At 35.0% G+C, this 17,634-nt stretch overlaps 2 protein-coding genes across 2 annotated transcripts in view; one reads left to right on the top strand and one right to left on the bottom strand.

Moving 5' to 3' along the window:
• The window catches only part of LOC133641178 (protein Daple-like), a 47,736-nt gene extending 36,110 nt beyond the window's left edge, over positions 1-11,626 (top strand). The window contains exon 9 of the mRNA XM_062035111.1: positions 11,623-11,626. Coding sequence (XP_061891095.1) covers positions 11,623-11,626 — 4 coding nt within the window. The remainder of the gene's footprint in view (positions 1-11,622) is intronic.
• Positions 11,627-11,664: 38 nt separating this feature from the next.
• The window catches only part of LOC133641179 (protein Daple-like), a 45,809-nt gene continuing 39,839 nt past the window's right edge, over positions 11,665-17,634 (bottom strand). Inside the window, exons 11-12 of the mRNA XM_062035112.1 lie at positions 11,796-11,912; positions 11,665-11,685 (exon numbers count right to left, since the gene is read on the bottom strand). Coding sequence (XP_061891096.1) covers positions 11,665-11,685; positions 11,796-11,912 — 138 coding nt within the window. The remainder of the gene's footprint in view (positions 11,686-11,795; positions 11,913-17,634) is intronic.

Below are 17,634 nucleotides of genomic sequence, written 5' to 3' on the forward strand. Positions count from 1 at the left end.
CAATGGATGTTCATATGACACTACATTATTACAATGGATGTTCATATGACACTACATTATTACAATGGATGTTCATATGACACTACATTATTACAATGGATGTTCATATGACACTACATTATTACAATGGATGTTCATATGACACTACATTATTACAATGGATGTTTCATATGACACTACATTATTACAATGGATGTTCATATGACACTACATTATTACAATGGATGTTCATATGACACTACATTATTACAATGGATGTTCATATGACACTACATTATTACAATGGATGTTCATATGACACTACATTATTACAATGGATGTTCATATGACACTACATTATTACAATGGATGTTCATATGACACTACATTATTACAATGGATGTTCATATGACACTACATTATTACAATGGATGTTCATATGACACTACATTATTACAATGGATGTTCATATGACACTACATTATTACAATGGATGTTCATATGACACTACATTATTACAATGGATGTTCATATGACACTACATTATTACAATGGATGTTCATATGACACTACATTATTACAATGGATGTTCATATGACACTACATTATTACAATGGATGTTCATATGACACTACATTATTACAATGGATGTTCATATGACACTACATTATTACAATGGATGTTCATATGACACTACATTATTACAATGGATGTTCATATGACACTACATTATTACAATGGATGTTCATATGACACTACATTATTACAATGGATGTTCATATGACACTACATTATTACAATGGATGTTCATATGACACTACATTATTACAATGGATGTTCATATGACACTACATTATTACAATGGATGTTCATATGACACTACATTATTACAATGGATGTTCATATGACACTACATTATTACAATGGATGTTCATATGACACTACATTATTACAATGGATGTTCATATGACACTACATTATTACAATGGATGTTCATATGACACTACATTATTACAATGGATGTTCATATGACACTACATTATTACAATGGATGTTCATATGACACTACATTATTACAATGGATGTTCATATGACACTACATTATTACAATGGATGTTCATATGACACTACATTATTACAATGGATGTTCATATGACACTACATTATTACAATGGATGTTCATATGACACTACATTATTACAATGGATGTTCATATGACACTACATTATTACAATGGATGTTCATATGACACTACATTATTACAATGGATGTTCATATGACACTACATTATTACAATGGATGTTCATATGACACTACATTATTACAATGGATGTTCATATGACACTACATTATTACAATGGATGTTCATATGACACTACATTATTACAATGGATGTTCATATGACACTACATTATTACAATGGATGTTCATATGACACTACATTATTACAATGGATGTTCATATGACACTACATTATTACAATGGATGTTCATATGACACTACATTATTACAATGGATGTTCAAATGACACTACATTATTACAATGGATGTTCATATGACACTACATTATTACAATGGATGTTCAAATGACACTACATTATTACAATGGATGTTCAAATGACACTACATTATTACAATGGATGTTCATATGACACTACATTATTACAATGGATGTTCATATGACACTACATTATTACAATGGATGTTCAAATGACACTACATTATTACAATGGATGTTCATATGACACTACATTATTACAATGGATGTTCATATGACACTACATTATTACAATGGATGTTCATATGACACTACATTATTACAATGGATGTTCATATGACACTACATTATTACAATGGATGTTCATATGACACTACATTATTACAATGGATGTTCAAATGACACTACATTATTACAATGGATGTTCATATGACACTACATTATTACAATGGATGTTCATATGACACTACATTATTACAATGGATGTTCAAATGACACTACATTATTACAATGGATGTTCATATGACACTACATTATTACAATGGATGTTCAAATGACACTACATTATTACAATGGATGTTCATATGACACTACATTATTACAATGGATGTTCATATGACACTACATTATTACAATGGATGTTCATATGACACTACATTATTACAATGGATGTTCATATGACACTACATTATTACAATGGATGTTCATATGACACTACATTATTACAATGGATGTTCAAATGACACTACATTATTACAATGGATGTTCAAATGACACTACATTATTACAATGGATGTTCATATGACACTACATGTATTACAATGAATGTTCATATGACACTACATTATTACAATGGATGTTCATATGACACTACATTATTACAATGGATGTCAAAATGACACTACATTATTACAATGGATGTTCATATGACACTACATTATTACAATGGATGTTCAAATGACACTACATTATTACAATGGATGTTCAAATGACACTACATTATTACAATGGATGTTCATATGACACTACATTATTACAATGGATGTTCATATGACACTACATTATTACAATGGATGTTCATATGACACTACATTATTACAATGGATGTTCATATGACACTACATTATTACAATGGATGTTCAAATGACACTACATTATTACAATGGATGTTCATATGACACTACATTATTACAATGGATGTTCATATGACACTACATTATTACAATGGATGTTCAAATGACACTACATTATTACAATGGATGTTCAAATGACACTACATTATTACAATGGATGTTCATATGACACTACATTATTACAATGGATGTTCATATGACACTACATTATTACAATGGATGTTCAAATGACACTACATTATTACAATGGATGTTCATATGACACTACATTATTACAATGGATGTTCATATGACACTACATTATTACAATGGATGTTCATATGACACTACATTATTACAATGGATGTTCATATGACACTACATTATTACAATGGATGTTCATATGACACTACATTATTACAATGGATGTAAAAATGACACTACATTATTACAATGGATGTTCATATGACACTACATTATTACAATGGATGTTCAAATGACACTACATTATTACAATGGATGTTCATATGACACTACATTATTACAATGGATGTTCATATGACACTACATTATTACAATGGATGTTCAAATGACACTACATTATTACAATGGATGTTCATATGACACTACATTATTACAATGGATGTTCAAATGACACTACATTATTACAATGGATGTTCATATGACACTACATTATTACAATGGATGTTCAAATGACACTACATTATTACAATGGATGTTCATATGACACTACATTATTACAATGGATGTTCATATGACACTACATTATTACAATGGATGTTCATATGACACTACATTATTACAATGGATGTTCATATGACACTACATTATTACAATGGATGTTCAAATGACACTACATTATTACAATGGATGTTCAAATGACACTACATTATTACAATGGATGTTCATATGACACTACATTATTACAATGGATGTTCAAATGACACTACATTATTACAATGGATGTTCATATGACACTACATTATTACAATGGATGTTCATATGACACTACATTATTACAATGGATGTTCAAATGACACTACATTATTACAATGGATGTTCATATGACACTACATTATTACAATGGATGTTCAAATGACACTACATTATTACAATGGATGTTCAAATGACACTACATTATTACAATGGATGTTCATATGACACTACATTATTACAATGGATGTTCATATGACACTACATTATTACAATGGATGTTCAAATGACACTACATTATTACAATGGATGTTCAAATGACACTACATTATTACAATGGATGTTCATATGACACTACATTATTACAATGGATGTTCAAATGACACTACATTATTACAATGGATGTTCATATGACACTACATTATTACAATGGATGTTCATATGACACTACATTATTACAATGGATGTTCAAATGACACTACATTATTACAATGGATGTTCATATGACACTACATTATTACAATGGATGTTCAAATGACACTACATTATTACAATGGATGTTCAAATGACACTACATTATTACAATGGATGTTCATATGACACTACATTATTACAATGGATGTTCATATGACACTACATTATTACAATGGATGTTCAAATGACACTACATTATTACAATGGATGTTCATATGACACTACATTATTACAATGGATGTTCATATGACACTACATTATTACAATGGATGTTCATATGACACTACATTATTACAATGGATGTTCATATGACACTACATTATTACAATGGATGTTCATATGACACTACATTATTACAATGGATGTAAAAATGACACTACATTATTACAATGGATGTTCATATGACACTACATTATTACAATGGATGTTCAAATGACACTACATTATTACAATGGATGTTCATATGACACTACATTATTACAATGGATGTTCATATGACACTACATTATTACAATGGATGTTCAAATGACACTACATTATTACAATGGATGTTCATATGACACTACATTATTACAATGGATGTTCAAATGACACTACATTATTACAATGGATGTTCATATGACACTACATTATTACAATGGATGTTCAAATGACACTACATTATTACAATGGATGTTCATATGACACTACATTATTACAATGGATGTTCATATGACACTACATTATTACAATGGATGTAAAAATGACACTACATTATTACAATGGATGTTCATATGACACTACATTATTACAATGGATGTTCAAATGACACTACATTATTACAATGGATGTTCATATGACACTACATTATTACAATGGATGTTCATATGACACTACATTATTACAATGGATGTTCAAATGACACTACATTATTACAATGGATGTTCAAATGACACTACATTATTACAATGGATGTTCATATGACACTACATTATTACAATGGATGTTCAAATGACACTACATTATTACAATGGATGTTCATATGACACTACATTATTACAATGGATGTTCATATGACACTACATTATTACAATGGATGTTCAAATGACACTACATTATTACAATGGATGTTCATATGACACTACATTATTACAATGGATGTTCAAATGACACTACATTATTACAATGGATGTTCAAATGACACTACATTATTACAATGGATGTTCATATGACACTACATTATTACAATGGATGTTCATATGACACTACATTATTACAATGGATGTTCAAATGACACTACATTATTACAATGGATGTTCAAATGACACTACATTATTACAATGGATGTTCATATGACACTACATTATTACAATGGATGTTCAAATGACACTACATTATTACAATGGATGTTCATATGACACTACATTATTACAATGGATGTTCATATGACACTACATTATTACAATGGATGTTCAAATGACACTACATTATTACAATGGATGTTCATATTACACTACATTATTACAATGGATGTTCATATGACACTACATTATTACAATGGATGTTCAAATGACACTACATTATTACAATGGATGTTCATATGACACTACATTATTACAATGGATGTTCATATGACACTACATTATTACAATGGATGTTCAAATGACACTACATTATTACAATGGATGTTCATATGACACTACATTATTACAATGGATGTTCAAATGACACTACATTATTACAATGGATGTTCATATGACACTACATTATTACAATGGATGTTCAAATGACACTACATTATTACAATGGATGTTCATATGACACTACATTATTACAATGGATGTTCATATGACACTACATTATTACAATGGATGTAAAAATGACACTACATTATTACAATGGATGTTCATATGACACTACATTATTACAATGGATGTTCAAATGACACTACATTATTACAATGGATGTTCATATGACACTACATTATTACAATGGATGTTCATATGACACTACATTATTACAATGGATGTTCAAATGACACTACATTATTACAATGGATGTTCAAATGACACTACATTATTACAATGGATGTTCATATGACACTACATTATTACAATGGATGTTCAAATGACACTACATTATTACAATGGATGTTCATATGACACTACATTATTACAATGGATGTTCATATGACACTACATTATTACAATGGATGTTCAAATGACACTACATTATTACAATGGATGTTCATATGACACTACATTATTACAATGGATGTTCAAATGACACTACATTATTACAATGGATGTTCAAATGACACTACATTATTACAATGGATGTTCATATGACACTACATTATTACAATGGATGTTCATATGACACTACATTATTACAATGGATGTTCAAATGACACTACATTATTACAATGGATGTTCAAATGACACTACATTATTACAATGGATGTTCATATGACACTACATTATTACAATGGATGTTCAAATGACACTACATTATTACAATGGATGTTCATATGACACTACATTATTACAATGGATGTTCATATGACACTACATTATTACAATGGATGTTCAAATGACACTACATTATTACAATGGATGTTCATATGACACTACATTATTACAATGGATGTTCAAATGACACTACATTATTACAATGGATGTTCAAATGACACTACATTATTACAATGGATGTTCATATGACACTACATTATTACAATGGATGTTCATATGACACTACATTATTACAATGGATGTTCAAATGACACTACATTATTACAATGGATGTTCAAATGACACTACATTGGTTCAAATGACACTACATTGGTTCATATGACACTACATTGGTTCATATGACACTACATTGGTTCATATGACACTACATTGGTTCAAATGACACTACATTGGTTCATATGACACTACATTGGTTCAAATGACACTACATTGGTTCAAATGACACTACAGTGGTTCAAATGACACTACATTGGTTCAAATGACACTACATTGGTTCAAATGACACTACATTGGTTCAAATGACACTACATTGGTTCAAATGACACTACAGTGGTTCAAATGACACTACATTGGTTCAAATGACACTACATTGGTTCAAATGACACTACATTGGTTTGACTAATGACTGGATTCAGATATTTGTTGTTTACAATATTTTGCAACAAAATGATGTGAAACATTCAGTGAGTTACAATCAGTTGTGTTGAAAAAATAAAGCAGTGAAAGAAACTGCACTTCATTCCTGTTAGTTCTCTTCAGGGAATGATGTACAGTGTGTTAGTTACCTTGGTAGTTACTTAGTTAGTTAGTTAGTTAGTTAGTTAGTTAGTTTCTCTTCAGGTAATGATGTACAGTGTGTTACTTACCTTGTTAGTTGGTTAGTTACTTTGTTAGTTAGTTATTTAGTTTCTCTTCAGGGAATGATGTACAGTGTGTTAGTTACCTTGTTAGTTACTTAGTTAGTTACTTTGTTAGTTAGTTAGTTAGTTTCTCTTCAGGGAATGATGTACAGTGTGTTACTTACCTTGTTAGTTGGTTAGTTACTTTGTTAGTTAGTTATTTAGTTTCTCTTCAGGGAATGATGTACAGTGTGTTAGTTACCTTGTTAGTTATTTAGTTAGTTTCTCTTCAGGGAATGATGTACAGTGTGTTAGTTACCTTGTTAGTTAGTTAGTTAGTTACTTTGTTTGTTAGTTAGTTAGTTAGTTTCTCTTCTGGGAATGATGTACAGTGTGTTACTTACCTTGTTAGTTGGTTAGTTACTTTGTTAGTTAGTTAGTTAGTTAGTTAGTTAGTTAGTTAGTTAGTTAGTTTCTCTTCAGGGAATGATGTACAGTGTGTTACTTACTTTGTGAGTTAGTTAGTTACTTTGTTAGTTAGTTATTTAGTTTCTCTTCAGGGAATGATGTACAGTGTGTTACTTACTTAGTTAGTTAGTTAGTTAGTTAGTTAGTTTCTCTTCAGGGAATGATGTACAGTGTGTTACTTACTTAGTTAGTTAGTAAGTTAGTTAGTTAGTTTCTCTTCAGGGAATGATGTACAGTGTGTTACTTACTTTGTTAGTTAGTTAGTTAGTTAGTTAGTTAGTTAGTTTCTCTTCAGGGGATGATGTACAGTGTGTTAGTTAGTTAATTGGTTGGTTAGTTTCTCTTCAGGGGATGATGTACAGTGTGTTAGTTAGTTAGTTAGTTAGTTAGTTAGTTAGTTAGTTCCTCTGTAGGGGGTGATGTACAGTGTGTTTGTTAGTTAGTTATGTAGTTAGTTAGTTGGTTAGTCCCTCTCCAAGTGACGATGTACAGTATGTTAGTTAGTTAGTTAGTTAGTTAGTTAGTTAGTTGGTTAGTTAGTTAGTTAGTTAGTTAGTTAGTTAGTTAGTTAGTTAGTTAGTTAGTTAGTTAGTTTGTTTCTCTTCAGGGGATGATGTACAGTGTATTAGTTACTTTGTTGTTTCTGCTGTCTGCGCTCAACAAAATAGTTTTACATTCATAAATAGACAATTTTACAGACCAAAAGAGTTGAGGCTGAAGCTGAGCACTTATTTGGCCTAAGACTAGAACTAGTCTCAAATACTTATTTGGCCTAAGACTAGAACTAGTCTCAAATACTTTTTTGGCCTAAGACTAGAACTAGTCTCAAATACTTATTTGGCCTAAGACTAGAACTAGTCTCAAATGCTTATTTGGCCTAAGACTAGAACTAGTCTCAAATACTTATTTGGCCTAAGACTAGAACTAGTCTCAAATACTTATTTGGCCTAAGACTAGAACTAGTCTCAAATACTTATTTGGCCTAAGACTAGAACTAGTCTCAAATACTTATTTGGCCTAAGACTAGAACTAGTCTCAAATGCTTATTTGGCCTAAGACTAGAACTAGTCTCAAATACTTATTTGGCCTAAGACTAGAACTAGTCTCAAATACTTATTTGGCCTAAGACTAGAACTAGTCTCAAATACTTATTTGGCCTAAGACTAGAACTAGTCTCAAATACTTATTTGGCCTAAGACTAGAACTAGTCTCAAATGCTTATTTGGCCTAAGACTAGAACTAGTCTCAAATGCTTATTTGGCCTAAGACTAGAACTAGTCTCAAATACAAGAAGGCTCTGATCTTCACCTTCATAGAAATGTGACATTTCCTTTACACAACATATAAATACACTTTGTACACAACATGAACACTTCAATTATATACACATGAAATATCCTTGTACACGTTTGGTTCAACTTTTATACCAATAATATACTACCAATAATATACTACAATATATACTACCAATAATATACTACAAGTCCAACAGCAGCGAAGTTGTCAGGTTGTGTAAAAGGTAAATAAAAAGAGAATACAACAAATCCTTTTCAACTTATATTCAATTGAATAGACTGCAAAGACAAGATATTTCATGTTCACACTGACAAACTTTGTTACTTTTTGCAAATATTAGCTTATTTGGAATTTGATGCCTGCAACATGTTTCAAAAAAGCTGGCACAAGTGGCAAAAAAGAGTGAGAAAGTTGAGGAATGCTCATCAAAGACTTATTTGGAACATCCCACAGGTGAACAGGCTAATTGGGAACAGGTGGGTGCCATGATTGGCTATAAAAGCAGCTTCCAGTCATTCACAAACAAGGACGGGGCGAGGGTCACCACTTTGTCAACAAATGCCTGAGCAAATTGTTGAACAACAACATTTCTCAACAAGGAATTTAGGGATTTCACCATCTACGCTCCGTAATATCATCAAAAGGTTCAGAGAATGTGGAGAAATCACTGCACGTAAGCCATGATATTACACACCTTGGATCCCTCAGGCGCTACTGCATCAAAAAGCCACATCAGTGTGTAAAGGATATCACCAAATGGGCTCAGGAACACTTCAGAAAACCACTGTCAGTAACTACAGTTGGTCGCTACATCTGTAAGTGCAAGTTAAAACTCTACTATGCAAAGCCAAAGCCATTTATCAACAACACCCAGAAATGCTTCGCTGGGCCCGAGCTCATCTAAGATGGACTGATGCAAAGTGGAAAAGGCAGCATGTGTGATGGTATGGGGGTGTATTAGTGGTCAAGACATGTTCTAGGGTGAAAGTGTAAAAGGCAGCATGTGTGATGGTATGGGGGTGTATTAGTGGTCAAGACATGTTCTAGGGTGAAAGTGTAGAAGGCAGCATGTGTGATGGTATGGGGGTGTATTAGTGGTCAAGACATGTTCTAGGGTGAAAGTGTAAAAGGCAGCATGTGTGATGGTATGGGGGTGTATTAGTGGTCAAGACATGTTCTAGGGTGAAAGTGTAGAAGGCAGCATGTGTGATGGTATGGGGGTGTATTAGTGGTCAAGACATGTTCTAGGGTGAAAGTGTAAAAGGCAGCATGTGTGATGGTATGGGGGTGTATTAGTGGTCAAGACATGTTCTAGGGTGAAAGTGTAAAAGGCAGCATGTGTGATGGTATGGGGGTGTATTAGTGGTCAAGACATGTTCTAGGGTGAAAGTGTAAAAGGCAGCATGTGTGATGGTATGGGGGTGTATTAGTGGTCAAGACATGTTCTAGGGTGAAAGTGTAAAAGGCAGCATGTGTGATGGTATGGGGGTGTATTAGTGGTCAAGACATGTTCTAGGGTGAAAGTGTAAAAGGCAGCATGTGTGATGGTATGGGGGTGTATTAGTGGTCAAGACATGTTCTAGGGTGAAAGTGTAAAAGGCAGCATGTGTGATGGTATGGGGGTGTATTAGTGGTCAAGACATGTTCTAGGGTGAAAGTGTAGAAGGCAGCATGTGTGATGGTATGGGGGTGTATTAGTGGTCAAGACATGTTCTAGGGTGAAAGTGTAAGAGGCAGCATGTGTGATGGTATGGGGGTGTATTAGTGGTCAAGACATGTTCTAGGGTGAAAGTGTAAAAGGCAGCATGTGTGATGGTATGGGGGTGTATTAGTGGTCAAGACATGTTCTAGGGTGAAAGTGTAGAAGGCAGCATGTGTGATGGTATGGGGGTGTATTAGTGGTCAAGACATGTTCTAGGGTGAAAGTGTAAAAGGCAGCATGTGTGATGGTATGGGGGTGTATTAGTGGTCAAGACATGGGTAACTTACACATCTGTGAAGGCACCATTAATGCTGAAAGGTACATACAGCTTTTGGAGCAACATATGTTGCCATCCAAGCAACGTTACCAAGGACGCCCCTGCTTATTTCAGCAAGCCAGGTGTTACAACAGTGTAGTAAAAGAGTGTGGGTACTAGACTGGCCTGCCTGTAGTCCAGACATTGAAAATGTGTGGCAGCTAAAATATGAGAAGGGAGACTGTTGAACAACTTAAGCTGTACATCAAGCAAGAATGGGAAAGAATTCCACTTCAAAAATGTGTCTCCTCACTTCCCAAACCTTTACTGAGTGTTGTTAAAAGGAAAGGCCATGTAACACACTGGTAAACATGCCTTTTTTGACATGTGTTGCTGCCATTACATTCTAACTTCATGATTATTTGTAAAGTTTGTCAGTGTGAACATGAAATATCTTGTCTTTGCAGTCTATTCTATTGAATATAAGTTGAAAAGGATTTGTTGTATTCTCTTTTTATTTACCTTTTACACAAGCTGACACTTCACTGCTTGTGTAGTTATTAGATGAGGTCCTCTTTAAATTGTGTTCACACTACACTGAAGCATACGAGCGTAGCAAACACACACAAATGAAACATAGTGTAGATGAAAATAAATAACTGCATTAGTTGAAATCAATAAAGATAAGAAGAAATAAAACATCTTACACTCTTTTCCACTTCAATTAGATGATCTTTGATATGAAGCAACTCAGTGGTGGCCGAGTGTCGTCGCTCATCTTTGGAGAACTCCTGCAGGTTGTGACCTTCTTCTTTCTGGAGAGCCTGAAGAACAACACTTGGATGACATTCTTCATCACTAATTCCTCATACTTTCTCTACAGTCTACCACACATTTAGACTTTTCTACAAAAGTCTAAATGTGTGGTAGACTGTAGAGAAAAGTCTAAATGTGTGGTAGACTGTAGAGAAAAGTCTAAATGTGTGGTAGACTGTAGAGAAAAGTCTAAATGTGTGGTAGACTGTAGAGAAAAGTCTAAATGTGTGGTAGACTGTAGAGAAAAGTCTAAATGTGTGGTAGACTGTAGAGAAAAGTCTAAATGTGTGGTAGACTGTAGAGAAATGTAGAAAAGTCTAAATGTGTGGTAGACTGTAGAGAAAAGTCTAAATATGTGGTAGACTGTACAGAAATGTAGAAAAGTCATTCGTCTTAATCAGGACAAAAAACAAAATTGTTTTTGAACTGGAAACATTCCTAGTTTTGCGTAGATTCCAGAAATTCCTTAATACCATTTCTCGATTAAAAATGTTACTACTTTAACATTTCTTGACCGATTTCAAAAATTCCAACACCAACCATTTCAACTCATTTCTCATTCAGACCATTCAAATTTTTTTATTATTTAAAAAAAAATTCCCACTTTTACCTGAATTCCCAAATTTTCATGAAATTCCAAACATTTTTCAAAGTTCCACAATTCCCACATTTGTAATGCGATTCAAAGTGTTCCATCTTCAAAATATTCAGCATGTTCTGCAATGATGTGCTCCCTTTCAACAATTATTTTAAAAAATCCCGGATTTCCTAGAATTCATAGTTTTTAAGGACATTTTCCCAATTCAAAATGAATGATCCATTTTTCAAACTTCCACATTCTTCAAGCATTCCACCTTCAACACATTCAATTCATCCTGGTAATTCAAACATCCATTTTTCCACCTTCAACACATTCAATTCATCCTGGTAATTCAAACATCCATTTTTCCACCTTCAACACATTCAATTCATCCTGGTAATTCAAACATCCATTTTTCCACCTTCAACACATTCAATTCATCCTGGTAATTCAAACAACCATTTTTCCACCTTCAACACATTCAATTCATCCTGGTAATTCAAACATCCATTTTTCCACCTTCAACACATTCAATTCATCCTGGTAATTCAAACAACCATTTTTCCACCTTCAACACATTCAATTCATCCTGGTAATTCAAACAACCATTTTTCCACCTTCAACACATTCAATTCATCCTGGTAATTCAAACATCCATTTTTCCACCTTCAACACATTCAATTCATCCTGGTAATTCAAACAACCATTTTTCCACCTTCAACACATTCAATTCATCCTGGTAATTCAAACATCCATTTTTCCACCTTCAACACATTCAATTCATCCTGGTAATTCAAACAACCATTTTTCCACCTTCAACACATTCAATTCATCCTGGTAATTCAAACATCCATTTTTCCACCTTCAACACATTCAATTCATCCTGGTAATTCAAACAACCATTTTTCCACCTTCAACACATTCAATTCATCCTGGTAATTCAAACATCCATTTTTCCACCTTCAACACATTCAATTCATCCTGGTAATTCAAACAACCATTTTTCCACCTTCAACACATTCAATTCATCCTGGTAATTCAAACAACCATTTTTCCACCTTCAACACATTTCCAGGAATTCCTGTTTTGTTTTTTTTCCAACATTTTTTAGTGTGATGACTCCTCACATTTTTGAACACATTTCAACTGTCAAACATTCCTCTTAGTCAGGACAAAAAAACAAGTTGTTTTAAGAACTTGAACATTTCCTGCTTTTTCCAAAATTCCGCTATCATCCATCCATCCATCCATCCATCTTCTTCCGCTTATCCGAGGTCGGGTCGCGGGGGCAGCAGCCTAAGCAGGGAAGCCCAGACTTCCCTCTCCTCAGCCACTTGGTCCAGCTCCTCCGTACCCAACGTGTCCTGGGTCTTCCCCGTGGCCTCCTACCAGTCAGACGTGCCCTAAACACCTCCCTAGGGAGGCGTTTGGGTGGCATCCTGACCAGATGTCTGAACCACCTCATCTGGCTCCTCTCCATGTGGAGGAGCAGCAGCTTTACTTTGAGCTCCTCCCGGATGACAGAGCTTCTCACCCTATCTCTAAGGGAGAGACCCACCACCCGGCGGAGGAAACTCATTTGGGCCGCTTGTACCCGTGATCTTGTCCTTTCGGTCATAACCCAAAGCTCATGACCATAGGTGAGGATGGGAACGTAGATCGACCGCTAAATTGAGAGCTTTGCCTTCCGGCTCAGCTCCTTCTTCACCACAACGGATCGATACAGCGTCCGCATTACTGAAGACGCCACACCGATCCGCCTGTCCATCTCACCATCCACTCTTCCCTCACTCGTGAACAAGACTCCCAGGTACTTGAACTCCTCCACTTGGGGCAACCCGGAGATGGCACTCCACCCTTTTCCGGTCGAGAACCATGGACATGGAATTCTGTAATACCATTTTTCAATTCAAAAAGTGTTACTACTTCAACATTTCTTGACCGATTTAAACAATTCCAACACCAACCAATTCAGCTCATTTCCAGATATTCATGCTCCTAATCATTTCCAGATAATCCACTTTTCCCAAATTTCCAGGAAGTTCCCATTGAAATGAATGGGACATGTTTCTAGGTTGCACAATTCCCACATTTGTCAAGCTATTGAAAGCATTCCAACATCAACACATTCCAACATCAACACATTCCAACATCAACACATTCCAACATCAACACATTCCAACATCAACACATTCCAACATCAACACATTCCAACATCAACACATTCCAACATCAACACATTCCAACATCAACACATTCCAACATCAACACATTCCAACATCAACACATTCCAACATCAACACATTCCAACATCAACACATTCCAACATCAACACATTCCAACATCAACACATTCCAACATCAACACATTCCAACATCAACACATTCCAACATCAACACATTCCAACATCAACACATTCCAACATCAACACATTCCAACATCAACACATTCCAACATCAACACATTCCAACATCAACACAATCCAACATCAACACATTCCAACATCAACACATTCCAACATCAACACTTTCACAACATCAACACATTCCAACATCAACACATTCCAACATCAACACATTCCAACATCAACACATTCCAACATCAACACATTCCAACATCAACACATTCCAACATCAACACATTCCAACATCAACACATTCCAACATCAACACATTCCAACATCAACACATTCCAACATCAACACATTCCAACATCAACACATTCCACTCATCCTGGACATTTTAACTAACACTTTCACAACATCAACACATTCCAACATCAACACATTCCAACATCAACACATTCCAACATCAACACATTCCAACATCAACACATTCCAACATCAACACATTCCAACATCAACACATTCCAACATCAACACATTCCAACATCAACACATTCCAACATCAACACATTCCAACATCAACACATTCCAACATCAACACATTCCAACATCAACACATTCCAACATCAACACATTCCAACATCAACACATTCCAACATCAACACATTCCAACATCAACACATTCCAACATCAACACATTCCAACATCAACACATTCCAACATCAACACATTCCAACATCAACACATTCCAACATCAACACATTCCAACATCAACACATTCCAACATCAACACATTCCACTCATCCTGGACATTCTAACTAACACTTTCACAACATCAACACCTAATTCCGCTTTTCCTGGAAATTCTAACTCTTCAACATTCCAACAATTCTTCCATTCATACTACATTCTGTCACTTCAACTTCAGCATTGGAGCATTCACAGGCAATTCCTTGTTATAAGTACACCTCTGCATAAACTTATTACCATGAAAAGAAACAAGTCTTTCCTGGTGTCCCAGCATGGTTCCAGTGGAGCCAAGTGCTACAAACCTTTCATCATACTCTGCTATGGCAAAATAAGCATGTCCCCCCAAGGTCATGCGCGTCCCCCCAGGGGGCCCCGCCCCACTATTTGATAGAGACTGTTCCAATCCAACCTAAAAAGAACGCTGAGATATGAAAACATCCTTACTTGAGCTTTGTGTTATTGGTGACAAAGCCAGTTATTGTCTAACAATATATTACATTTATCATACTTTTATTAAAGTCAATGACTTGACTATAAAAGTGGGTGACATTGTTATCACCAGGAAAGATGAGGTCACCTACCTAGGTTCCATTCTAGAGGCTAATCTTTCCTGTGATAAAATGGCAACCAAGGTCATCAAAAAGGTCAACCAACGAACAATATTTCTCTACAGAATCTCCTCTCTGGTCAACAAAAGCACCTTGAGGATTCTGGCGGGAACTCTCGTTCAACCCTTTTTCCATTACGCATGCACCTCCTGGTACCCTAGCACCTCCAAAACCCTCAAATCTAAACTCCAAACATCCCAGAACAAGCTAGTCAGGTTACTTCTAGACCTCCACCCCAGATCACACCTCACTCCTACCCACTTCTCCAAAGTGGGCTGGCTCAAGGTGGAGGACAGAGTTAAACAACTTGCACTGAGCCTAGTCTATAAAATCCGCTACACCTCCCTGATAGCGAAGTACATGTCAAACTACTTCCTTAACGTAAATGACCGCCATAACCACAACACCAGGGGGAGCTCCACTAACCACGTTAAACCCAGATTCCCATCTAACAAAGGTCTTAACTCATTCTCTTTCTATGCCACATCAATGTGGAATGCACTCCCAACAGGTGTAAAAGAAAGGACATCTCTATCCTCCTTCAAAAGTGCACTAAAACAACACCTCCAGGCAACTACAACCCTAAACTAACACCCTCCCCCCTCCACATCCCACCTCCCCAGATTGTACATAATCAAATGCAAATGATCAAATGTAGATACTTGTTATGCTTTCTGATCTCTCTCTCTCTCTCTCTCTCTCTCTCTCTCTCTCTCTCTCTCTCTCTCTCTCTCTCTCTCTCTCTCTCTACATATCCTACCAAGTCAGTCCTACACTGTTTCAATGTCCATTTCTCTGATGATACAATTGTTGATGACTGAAGTGATGATATCAACCAAACCTAACCCCCCCCTCCACATCCCGGATTGTAAATAATGTAAATAATTCAATGTATATACTCTGATGATTAACTTGTGTGATGACTGTATTATGATGATAGTATATATGATAGTATATATCTGTATCATGAATCCATTTAAGTGGACCCCGACTTAAACAAGTTGAAAAACTTATTGGGGTGTTACCATTTAGTGGTCAATTGTACGGAATATGTACTTCACTGTGCAATCTACTAATAAAAGTTTCAATCAATCAATGAATCAATAAAAAGAAGCTCCACACCCCTTTAGAGACCCGGCTCTTAGAAAATGATCAAACATGGATTTTTATTGAACAACAGTTTGTGTTATGATTCTTCTTTGTCTCAAGTGGTGAATAATGATAGAGTTATTGTAGATGAGTAAGAACCCTGCAAAGAGGTGTCAGTAGACACACACACACACAAAGAGGTGTCAGTAGACACACAAAGAGGTGTCAGTAGACACACACAAAGTGTCAGTAGACACACAAAGAGGTGTCAGTAGACACACACACACAAAGAAGTGTCAGTAGACACACACAAAGAAGTGTCAGTAGACACACAAAGAGGTGTCAGTAGACACACACAC

Source organism: Entelurus aequoreus, linkage group LG23 (genome assembly GCF_033978785.1).
Source record: "Entelurus aequoreus isolate RoL-2023_Sb linkage group LG23, RoL_Eaeq_v1.1, whole genome shotgun sequence".
NCBI classification, from domain to species: Eukaryota; Metazoa; Chordata; class Actinopteri; order Syngnathiformes; family Syngnathidae; genus Entelurus; species Entelurus aequoreus.